Raw genomic sequence first — 12,428 nt, 5'->3', positions numbered from 1 at the left:
AGGGAACTTGAATCATGATTTGTTATTAGAAAGGACTTTAAAAAGAAAGGAGCTAGAGGAATTGTTGTTAAAGGAAGAGGTTTACTGGAGGCAAAAATCTAGGATCAAGTGGATAAAAGAAGGGGATTGCAACTCTAAGTTCTTTCATAGAGTGGCCAATGGAAGGCGAAACAAGAAGTTCATTAAGTCTTTGGTTTCTAAGGAGGGAGTGACTCTAAGCAACATTGAAATTATTTCAAGGGAGATTGTAAATTTCTTTAGGAAGCTCTAGTCCAAATCCGCAGGTGCTTCTTGGAGGGTTGAAGGTTTAGATTGGGTCCCTATTTCTAGAGAGAGTGCATCTTGGCTAGACAAACCCTTTTTTGAGGAGGAGGTACGCTTTGCAGTTTTCCAACTGAATAAGAAAAAGGCCCCTGGTCCCGATGGGTTTACTATTGCAGTGTATCAAGAGTGTTAGGATGTAATCAAAGAGGACCTTATGAGGGTGTTTCTAGAGTTCCACACTAATGGGATAATAAATCAAAGTACAAATGCTACTTTCATTGCTCTGGTGCCCAAGAAAAGTCAAACCTTTAAAATATCAGATTTTAGACCTATTAGCCAGATTACAAGCTTATATAAGATAATTGCTAAGGTCTTATCATGGCGTTTACGCCGAGTCCTCCATGAAACAATCTTTAGCTCTCAAAGAAACCTTTGTTGAAGGGAGACAAATTTTGGATGTTGTGTTGATAGCCAATGAAGTGGTGGATGAGAAAAAGAGTTCAGGAGAGGAAGGGGTGGTCTTCAAAATTGATTTTGAGAAGGCCTATGATCATGTGGATTGGGGCTTTTTGGACCATGTGCTAGAAAGGAAGGGGTTTAACCCAAAATGGAGATTTTGGATGAGAGGATGTTTGTCTTCAACAAGTTTTGCAATCCTAGTTAATGGAAATGCAAAGGGTTGGGTTAAGGCTTTGAGACAAGGAGACCTCCTTTCTTCCCTTTCTTTTTACCTTAGTAGCAAATGTTCTAAGTAGGATGATGATTAGAGCAAAGGAAACTAGGTTAATTTAGGGTTTCACTGTGGGTAGGGATGGAACTAAAGTGTCTTTACTACAGTTTGAAGATGACACCATTTTTTTCTCTAAAGCCTCTCCGGAACACCTTCAAAACCTCAAGCTAATCCTTTTGGTTTTCAAGCAAGTATCAGAATTGAAAATCAATTTAAAAAAAAAAAGCACCCTATCAGGTATTAATACAAGCCAAGAGTGGTTGTCTAGTTTGGCTTTGATCCTTGATTGCAGAGTGTCAAAGTGGCATTTGTCTTATCTAGGTCTTCCATTAGGAAGGAACCCAAAGTCAATAGGCTTTTAGGATCCAGTGGTTGAGAAAATATCAAGAAGGTTGGATGGGTGGAAAAAGGCTTTTTTGTCTTTAGGGGGGAGGATTACTTTAATTCAATCAAGTCTGTCTCACATCCCAAGCTACTTCCTCTCTCTTTTCAAAATCCCAATATCAATAGCCTCAAAAATAGAGAAGCTGCAAAGGGATTTCCTTTAGTCTAGGGTGGGGGAAAGGAAAAAAGATCATCTTATCAGGTGGGATGTTGTTTGTAAGCTAAATGAGTTGGGAGGTTTAGGTTTTGGGAAGACTTCCTTGAGAAATGTTGCTCTCTTAGGGAAATGGCTTTGAAGGTTCCCTAGGGAAATAAGTGGTCCTTGGCATAAGGTTATTGCAAGTATTTATGGGACACATCATAATGGATGGGATGCCAACATGGTGGTTAGATGGTCACACAGATGTCCTTAAAAGGCCATTGCTCAAGTTTTCCAAGATTTCTCCCCATTTATCTGTCTAGTGGTGAGGAATGGGGAGAGAATCCCTTTTTGAGAAGATCTATGGTGGGGTACTCAACCTTTATGTTTTCAACTCCATGTTCTTTATAGAGTTATTTTTATGAAAAACCTCACCGTCTCAATTGTCCTTGGTAATTCCTATCCACTTTCTTGGAATTTTAATTTTCGTTGTAATCTCACTGATACAGAAATTGAACACCTTCAGAAACTCATGTCCTCCCTTAGTTCAGTGCATTTTTCTCCTTCTATGGCAAATTCAAGAGTTTGGTCTTTGTCGTCATTAGGCTTGTTTACTGTTAAATCTTTTTTTTTTTTGGCCTAGTTAAATTTCTGAAATCCTGTCTTGCTCTTTCTAGCCAAGTTTCTATGGAAATCAAAAGCCCCTTCAAAGGTTAAGGCCCTTGCTTGGTTAGTAGTACATGGGAAGCTAAACACCAATGACAAGCTGCAGTTGAGAAGACCTTACAAATCCCTTTGTTCTCAATGGTGCATTCTATGCAAAGGAAATGGGGAATTGATTGACCGCCTTTTTCTTCATTGCCCTTTAACTATTAGGCCTTGGCACAAACTCTTCAATCTAGTAGGGTTGGATTGGGTTCCACCAAGGAGTATTGAGGACATGATGATTATTGCATTTAGATGTTTGGGGAATTCACTTAGAGGCAAGACACTTTGGCGAACCACTTGCCTTACTTTGTTGCGGATTGTGTGGCAAGAGAAAAATGCTAAGATTTTTTAGGATAAAGGAAGATCGGAAGGAATGTTATGGGATTTACTTCTATTCTATTCCTCTCTTTAGGCCTCTTGCACTGCAGCTTTTAGAGGAGTTCCTCTTAGTGTTTTACAACTCAATTGGACTGTAGTTTGTGATTCAAAAGTTTGAGATAGTTGAGGATTTCTTTGTATATTGTTTTCTGTAGAAGGGTGCATTCTTCTTTGATCAGATTCTGTGTTTTGAAGGAAGGACCTCTCATCCTTTTCTTACTACTATAGAGGCTTCTTTTGTATATTTACTACTATTATTACGTATTTCTTCGTTTCTGATAAATAAATAAATAAAAAACAACTCCCTTATTTCATCATCCCAATCTCTTCATTCCCTCTCCATTTAAAGGATTAATTGGTAGCTAACCAAGTCCTCACTTTATAAAAGGTTTAACCCTATACATACATACATACATATATATATATATATATATATATATATATATATATATTTATATTAACAACACTTAAGAAAAAGGCACACACAATGTATAGAATACGCACTAGAAGGCAAGTACAAAATCCTATCATGGTCATCAAATGATCATATATACACACTCTAACCCTAGCCTTGAACTCAAGACAAAACTTAAAAATCTATACCAAACCTCACAAAAGCACAATTCCTTAAAACCATTGAATATTAAGGCTTAAACATCTTATAAAATATGTATAAAAATCCCTATATGTATTAAAACCCTTTGAATACTTGAGCCTTAAACCTCAATTGGATGAGGCTATATCCTCAAAGCTAATTTGCATAGCCTCACCATTTTTATTTTATTTATTTATTTTTTAATAAGCAACAAGAAGATTATATATATAACGGAATAACAAAACAGAATTTGCATAGCCTCATCATAAGGTAAGCCTCAATAGCCTTTTAAAACACATAGATTTATAGAGTCTAATATTGATGATAAGAAGAAAATAACCATCCATAAAGGAAATAACAAAGAGAAGAGTTAATGAAATAGTTTCATGACTCCCCGAATGTTTATCCACTTAATTTGTTTCCTTATAGTGGGTTTAGGTTCAAATCCATGTGGATCTTTGAATTTGAAATTTTTTTTTCTTACCATGAAAGGTGTAAAAAAAAAAAAAAAAAATCATTAAAATGTTGCAAACCAACAAGAAATGAAGAATCCAAATTGTGATAATGTTTTAGTAATTCAATAATCGGGAAAAGCAAATAAGCGTGCCCATTAATCAAGCCCCCTAAGGTATAGCTCAACGGATCTCAAGTTCAACCCTCATTAGTATTTAAGTGTTGTAGGATAATGGGTATCAATCGGGATTGCTTTGTCAATAATTGGGATAAATGTCTTAAAAAATTTAAGAAAAAGAAAGTGCACATTTCAAATATCATAAAGCTTTGCACATCATAAAGTTTACCAATCAAAGCATTTGATTGTTACAACCCAAATTTTCATTTAGAGACATGGCCTTCCAATCTCATTAAGTAGTGAAAATGTTGTCAAGAGTCTACTATAATTTGTTATGTTTTGTTTAGATTTATACATTTTTTTTTTTTGATAGGAAACCACACTAGAATATATTGATAGAAAAGAAGTACAAAAGGAGGATGAGAAATCCTCCCTCCAAATGGAAACTAGACAACAAGAAAAAATAACAAAGCACTAGACCGTCCCAATAGAACTATTTGAACTACACACTGATAACCAATCAAGTTGTAGTACGTTAAGGGGGGTGCCCTTAAAACCCGCTGAACAAAACGCCCAAAGAGACGCAAGGAAATGGATGGAATCCCAAAGATTCCCTGCATTCCTAGCCTTATCCTCAAATATCCTAGCGTTTCTTTCACGCCACACAACCCAGATTAACGCTATACTTGCGTTTTGCCATAGAATTACCCCTCTCTTGGACTTGCCAAAACCTTTGTAATTGATGAACATCATGTCTGAAATGCTTTTCGGAGGAACCCAATCCATCTTGGCTAGCTGAAAAAGTCTGTGCCACAACCCCAACGTAACTGAGCAATGAAGGAAGAGATGATCTGCTGATTCTCCTTGTTCCATACACAACTTACATATGTTAGGGCTAACGCTATACTAATGTTTAGATTTATACATTAGTTTTTATGTATTGGTTACTTAGGTTTTTTTTTTTTTCTAATCTTATTTAACAATGTTTTAAAAGGCTATTGAGGCTTATGCCTTGAGGTTATAGCCTCAGTTAGGGTAATTGAGGCTTACGTCTCACCCTATCAAGGCTTATAGCTTTGAGGTTATAGCTTCAAGGCTATTGAGGCCTAAGTCTCAAATATCCAAAGGGTCTTCGACCTTTATGAGCATTTGGTATATATTGGATTTTATTAAAATCTATGATTTTGTGGGCTTTTGATATAAATTTCATGAGTTATGTATTGGGTCCCGACTTAGTTGAACCTTTTAGGAAATCAGGGCATAGTTGACTTCTATTTAATCTTTAATGGAAGGGGAAAAAGTGATTGAAAAGGAAGGATAGGGGAATTGTTAGTTGTCTTAGTGGTTGATTTCATATGTAATCATTATCTTATCATTGATAGATAAGAAAAAGTACCACTGGAATTGATGGATCAAGAAGAAGAATTGGTGGATATTAACACTAATAGGGGGGATAATGTAGACATTAGATATTATTATATTCCCCTGAAGATCCTACCAGTTATGGTGATAAAGGGTCTTCGACCTTTATAAGCATTTGGTATATCTTGGATTTTATTAGAATCTATGCTTTTGTGGGCTTTTGATATAAATTTCATGAGTTATGTATTGGGTCCCAACTTAGTTGAACCTTTTAGGAAATGAGAGCATAGTTTTCTTCTAATTAATCTTTAATGAAAGGGGAAAAAGTGATTGAAAAGGTAGGATTAGGGAATCGTTTGTCTTCTTATTGGCTGATTTTATATGTAATCATTATCTTATTATTGATAGATAAGAAAAAGTACCACTGGAATTGATGAATCAAGAAGAAGAATTGGTGGATATTAACACTAATTGGGAGGATAATGTAGACATTGGATATTATTATATTCCTTGGAGGATCCTACTAGTTACAGTGATAGTAATGTTGAAAATTATTTGATAAAATCATGACAGAGAGCAAAATTTTAAAACAAAGAAAAAAAAAGTAATTAGAATCTATTAACGATAACAAATAATTGATTTTATCACTCCAAAGTTTATGCCTTATTTATTATTCAATTTTCTTATGACTTTATGAGTATTTTTATGACCTTTTGATAATATTTTGTTATTTATTTGTTTAAGTTGAGGCTTATGCCTCTTTTTGCCTCAAGGCTTACACCTCGCCTCATTTGGGCAAAACACCTCAAGAAGGCCTTTAGCCTTTAAAAAACATTGTTATTTAATAATATAAATATGTTACAAGGCAAAAGAAAGTCAACTTAGACAAACCCAAACCTTTCTACACTTTCTTTTTCCCTTTTCTTCTTCTTTTTCCAAACCTTAACCCTAATCTCACAAGTTTACTTTTAACTTTACATTAAAATATTGATCAATCCTAGAGTTTATTGAACATTAGATAGATCACCCCAAAATAAAAGTAAAATAAATTTTTTTTTTTAAAAAAAAATCCCAGAATTAGGTAATTTCTATGGTTGCACAAATTGATTTTTCTAATAATTATGGTGTTACTTTCCAATTTACTTGTGGCCATTTGATTGAAATTTTCTATCTTTTCTATGATCTTAAGAATTTCAGTCCTCATGGTTTCTCTCTGGAATTTGGGGCTGTTTTGTGGTTCTTGTTAGCTTAGATTGTCACTATATGGTGCACCCAAGCTAGGAAATGATTTAAGTATTGTCTGATTTGCTAATTTGTTGAATCTGAAAGTGTTTTTATGGCTTTGGATGGATTTGACAGCTTGTTTTTGGAGGTACATTTGTTACTGAAAGTTTGGACAGATTCATTTTTCTATTTACAAGAAGGCATGCTATGATTTTTTGTGTTATGTGAAATTCAGACAGGTTGATTTTGATGTTTTGAAGATCATTTATTTGATTTTTGAAAATTTTCAAGGGTGATTCAAGTGTTGAAGCTTTGGAGCCATTGGTTCTCAAGATTCAAGCTTATTCTTTTCTTGCAAATGCAGTTTCCAGATTTCTCAAGGTGTATGATAAATTACAAGCCTCAAGGACAATGAGATACCGATTGTCAAAAAACTGTATCGAAAATTTTTAAATGGGTTAATTACCTTGCATATGGCCATGCTTCCAGAACTTTCTACATAGGCACAAGAACTTGAAATACTTAGACAAAAAATCCTCCTTCAAATATAAAGGATAGGGACTGAAGATTGCATAACAACTCCATTGTCATGGAATGGCTAAGGCATAAGAAGATTTGGATTCACTTGTTGAGTTGTTTTTGCAACAGAATACTGTTTCAAAGAATAATTAGTTGCCTAAGAAAATCTTCTCCATTAAGCAGTTGGGAAAACCATTCTCCAAATACTATAGCATTCTTAAAAACTTGTGTGATCAAGTATTGCAATGTCTGTCTTTCATTGCTGACCTAGCACAATGGAAGTATCATTGGGAGGAGTTTATGACTGCTTCATAGTTATCTGGCTTACACTCAAATCTTTATGGTTTTAAAGATCATTCTCTTGTCAGCAAAACCATACCATTTTTGCATATTCACAATTATTGAGGCCCTCATTAGCAGAAGGCTCTGCTGTGGCTCCTCTAAAATCTTTTGCCTTGATCTCCAACACTAAAGGTCATAATGGTCCTTGATGGTCATGGTGGTTGTGGGCTTCCATGATAGTTCTCGTGGGGTTGGTTGTACCGGTGGACATGTTGATAGGAAGTGTTATCAGACTATTAGCACCAATCATAGGGATCCTTACTGTTAGGTAAAATATAGTACATCAGATTGCATGCATCAAATCACTGATGGCACTACACAAGCACCACAACCTTCAAATGCACCTGGATATGCAATTCTTGACTTCAATTCTCCTGATAGATGCACCACTCAACTTAACAAGCTCATCTAGACATTACAAGTTGCTTTTCCATCATCTTAGACTATTATTTTAGCCAATTCAAGTATTCCTACATTGTAGCCTATCCTCTCCATGCTAGGCATTGACTCTAGAGCTAATTCCAACATATTTGATAAATTATTTTATCCTTTCTTATCTAAAACCTATGAAACATTGTATTGTTTTAGTTGATGACTCTTGTAGGTCTATTCTTGAACCAGGTGTCCTACACTGCACTAAGTTGTTATTACCTTCTAGTCTCTATGTTCAAAACTTTTTATTCAATTTGCTTTCTGTAAGTAAACTTACTGAAGTCTTAAATTGTTCCGTAACTTTGACTCCCACTTCATAAATTGTTCAAGACCTCAGTACAGAGAATGATTGGTTCAGGGCAAGAGAAAGATGAACTTTGGTAAACCTTCTTTTATCAAGTGCCAGTCTCATCTCTTTAGTGGGATTTCCATTTAGGTCATCTATCTTTGGCAAAGTTGCATTTAATTAAACCTATGTTGAGTGTATATCCTGTTTTGAATGTGAAAATTGTCAATTAGGCATGAATCAATGAAGCTCCTTTCCAAGTCACAGTCATAGTCATCAATTTCAGTCCTTTAATGTAACCCAAATTGATATTTGGGATCCTTCTCAAATTACAAGTTTGAATGGATTTCTTTATATTGTTCTATTTGTTGATGATCATATCATAGTCTTAAAGGGTGCAAGGTGCAACTAAGGCTCAAAAGTTTCCTACAGCTTAGGCCCAAGACGCAACTCAAAGTGTGCGCCTGAATGAAGTAAAACATAACCTAAGATTCATATTCATCTTATAAAGTATGATTCAAAATCTAATTCAACCAATAAAACATTAAAGAATTCAAACATTTGAAAGAAGTATTCAACAAAAAAGTAATGAAATTATATAAATTCTAATATACAACTAGAAATTTCAAGAATAAAAGTGTTTAAAAAGGAAAAGTAAAATAGACAAGGTGTGCCTCTTCAACAAAGCGCATGAATTGACAAGCAAGGTGCTACAACAAGGGAGTGGTTGTGCCTTAGGCCTTAAAGCTCACCTTTTAAAACTATGGATCATATATAAACTACTTTTATCATTCCTAAATTCTACAATGAAGCTCTTGTTCAATTTTGTTAATGTATTAAAAAATTTCAATTTTATATGCATTGGATGATAGTATCATTCACCAAATTAGTTGTCCTCACACCTCCCAATACAATGGTGTTGCTAAGTGAAAGCATTGTCACTTATTGGATGTTGTTCATACTTTATTGTCTAATATGCAAGCACTAAAACATTTTTTAGTTGACATTATTCTCATTGCAGTTTTTTTTTTTTTTTGATAGACAAAGGCAAATTGAAATAAGAAACGCCAAAAACACCATACGTATACAAGCAGTATACAACAAGAGCCCAACTAGGCTGTAGAAAAGAAAGAAAAAGAAAAAAAAAAGACCTAGAGAGAGAGAAGGCTATCCACAATGAAGAGCATCCAAAAAATTCAGTAAAGAGGGACTGTCTAACTCCAAAAACTGTTGAGACCACTCTAATAGTGATCGGATAAAGAGATTCCTCAAACTTTGGTCTAACAAGTTAAAAATGACAATCCACCAAACCATTACAACACATGACTACAAGCAAATGAGTATCAATCATGGTTCAAAGTTGTGGTATCAATCATTGAATCGGGAGGTCTTGAGGTGTATCAGTCTTGGTGTCTCGGATCAATATCAAGCAATACGAAAAATATCATAATTTAAAAATCAAAAAATTTTAAAATAATTATGAAGATTATCAGAAAAATAAATAAACTTACATACATCAAAAAATAATAAAATAACATTTACTAATGTAATATTATTTAAGTATAAAAATAGACATTTGGATTAGTTCATAATATTATCTAAAATTATTTTTTTATTTAATCACTCTATACTAAATTTAGTTAATTATAATTTTTAAAATTAATTAACATTAGTATTAACTAATTGATAAATTCTTATATTATTTCAATATCCAATTTTTTAACCTATAACTGATTTTATATTTTCCTTATATCAATATCCATGGTTTATTTATTTCAAAAAAACCCAAATCTTCATGAAAACACAAATTTCCACCAGATACCAAAATTTCTATCAAATACCCATACCCACTGCCAATTTAACCCTAATTCCCAATGACCAAAATTCCCATGGTTCCCATAAACTACCGATTTGCTCATTTAAGCTCAGCCAACCCTTCAAATTGCAATTACCCATTACCCCATGAATACCCATTTCCCATATCATGAGTTGCCATGGATGAAGTTGCAGTAGCAGAGAAGATCCCGAAGGCATGCTACTCCTCTCTGTCTTTCCAATCTTCTCCATATTCTTACCCTTTCTTCTCCACTCCATTTCTTTTCTCTCATTCTTAGCATAAATCCCTAAAGGCAAAGAGAGGGTTCACAGGCATCATTACCATCACTCACTTAAGCACTAGCCTCTGCAACATTCCGAGGTCATGAATCATCCCGAAACTATAGATTCATCTTCCAGTTGGCTGATCCACTTGGTGATTTAACAAAATATAGAACTCGCTTATTGGTATCATATTGGTCTTGGACGAGGCGGATGCGAATCAGCCGAGACATATTGATCTCCACCGAGCTTTTGAACCTTGGAATTAATACACATAAGAGTGTCCTCCACTTTGCCATTGACTCCAAGCATAAAGTTCTTTACTATTGCTGTTAGAACAAGATTTATTAAAGAATATTGCAAGATCATATAGCACAAAACCATCAACTTATTGGTGAAATCTCCATGGTGTCTCTAGGAAAAACAATGCATACCAAGATACTAGAACAGCTTAGCACAAATGAACACAAAAGCATAACTAAATTTGAATTGAAAATTTAGAAGCAAGAATTTGTCTCATACAAAAAGTTAAGAAACAAGAACATGTATGTTTGCTTAAAGTCAACTCCCAACTAAACATGTCAAAAAAATGTGAAAAAGCATGTATAGGTGTGTGCTGGAAGGAGCACTGTTGAGGATTCTAGTTTTGGAGAAGATAGACGCATAAGAAAAGATAAAAATTGATCAACCTGCTAATCATTCTCAACAAGTAATATAAGAACATATTGATAGACAGAAAGAAAAGAGAAATATTAATATGAAAAGAAATACCTACCAACAAACAAGTCAAGAAACAGTTGAATAAATATGAAAGTAAAATATAAACTCACCTGTTCGATGAACTGTAATATACAAAATGAGGGCCAGGAGGAATCATCTTAATACCCTTAAAAACTGGCCCCACAGAGAACATCTGCAAAATAGATTTAATCCAGCAGCTACTATTAACAAGTTAAAAACATAAAATCGTAAGCCTTGACATGATTACAAGTATAAATAAAAGAAAAGCTGGATTTCTGCAAAATTTCTGCAAAATGCAAATTTAGTCATGCAACTGTCCAAAGTGCAGCAAGAGATTTAACATCAATCTTATGAGTAACCATTAAGACCCAAATACTTTTTTTTATGAATACAGAATATAAATTAGGTATTAAACAGAACTTCACCTGCGCACATCAAACATAATAGTAAGAAGAAAAAAGAAAGGAAGAAAGAAGCCGTTGGAATCAGTTTTGAAACAGAACCAACCTAACTAGAAATTAAGCCCAGCACCACATGATGCTGAAGAGTGACTTTATTAATTGAAATTTGGTACTCAAAAACAGAAAAATGTTGAACCGCTGGTATGTGGCTTGATATAAGTCAATAGTAAATGTATCTGGACTGATCACTTTAAGATATGTCATTTCCAAATTTTAACACCTTCAAAGCTACACCGCATTAGGAAAGATACCAAACGAAGGTAAGTTAGGCATCTACGAAAGAACTAAACAGCCACACCACCAAAACATTTTCTCAGAAGACAAACAAAGAGATGAATTTCCCTTAAGTATCAATGCAAGACTTAATTCAAATATTAAAAAATTGAGAGTAAGAAAACACACTAGCCGCAGTTTGGTTGCCTAGAAAACTAAGGTTAAAATAAATTAAAAAATAAATAAATAAACCAAATCGAGCGTCACACAAAATTTCCCCTCTGGTTTCATTTAAAATGAAACTGAATTAACACAACGACTGGTCCACTGGTACGATGAAAATTTTTATTTTCCCAAATTTTCTGAGTAGTGAAATGATACGTTTTGAAATTACCAGTGTATCAATGCCAATAAGGGTGAACTGAGGCACGTCGAGAAGCAGAAGGGTAGCACCATTCCGTACAAGCCCTAGCGCTGTTTCTGGTTCCATTTCTCGTTTCGCTTACTCTTCGTTTCGAATTCTCTGGATTTTATTCGAGCGGTGGGAAGGCCGGCGGTGCCGCGTTACTAGGAGCTTCTTCTGGGGTTGAAAAAGGGCCGGGCTGGAATGGGCCGGAAGAAGCCCATAAAGGAGCTGTGAAGCCTTCAAAACTTTTTTTTTTTTTTTTTTTTATACAGTTGCCTTAAAATTTTGCAAAAATGTACACAAGAAAATATTTTTTAAAATACTCACAATGTCACCAAGTAACCAGGTTTTGTTTGGAACTATTTTTAAGCATAATTTATATTCTTTAGAAATAAAAAATAAAATAAAAAACGTATTTAACAATCAAAAAACTGTTTTCTATTATATATTTTTAAGAACTAAAAACATTATATTTTCTTTTCTTTTAGGAATAAAAAAATTGAAAAAACACATGTGACAAAAATATATATATATATATATATATATATATATTTTCTATCTTTTTGTTTAAAAAAA

General features: G+C 34.0%; 1 protein-coding gene across 2 annotated transcripts in view; it reads right to left on the bottom strand.

Moving 5' to 3' along the window:
* LOC100267400 (uncharacterized) overlaps positions 1-12,041 on the bottom strand; it is a 42,939-nt gene extending 30,898 nt beyond the window's left edge. For both annotated transcript variants that reach the window (XM_059742604.1, XM_002272676.5), the window contains exons 1-2: positions 11,841-12,041; positions 10,862-10,944 (exon numbers count right to left, since the gene is read on the bottom strand). In XM_059742604.1, coding sequence (XP_059598587.1) covers positions 10,862-10,944; positions 11,841-11,936 — 179 coding nt within the window. In that variant the 5' untranslated portion in view covers positions 11,937-12,041. The remainder of the gene's footprint in view (positions 1-10,861; positions 10,945-11,840) is intronic.
* Between the last annotated feature and the right edge of the window lie 387 nt (positions 12,042-12,428).

Source organism: Vitis vinifera, chromosome 14 (genome assembly GCF_030704535.1).
Source record: "Vitis vinifera cultivar Pinot Noir 40024 chromosome 14, ASM3070453v1".
In the NCBI taxonomy this organism is placed as follows: domain Eukaryota; kingdom Viridiplantae; phylum Streptophyta; class Magnoliopsida; order Vitales; family Vitaceae; genus Vitis; species Vitis vinifera.
This window is presented reverse-complemented; position numbering and strand designations above follow the sequence as displayed.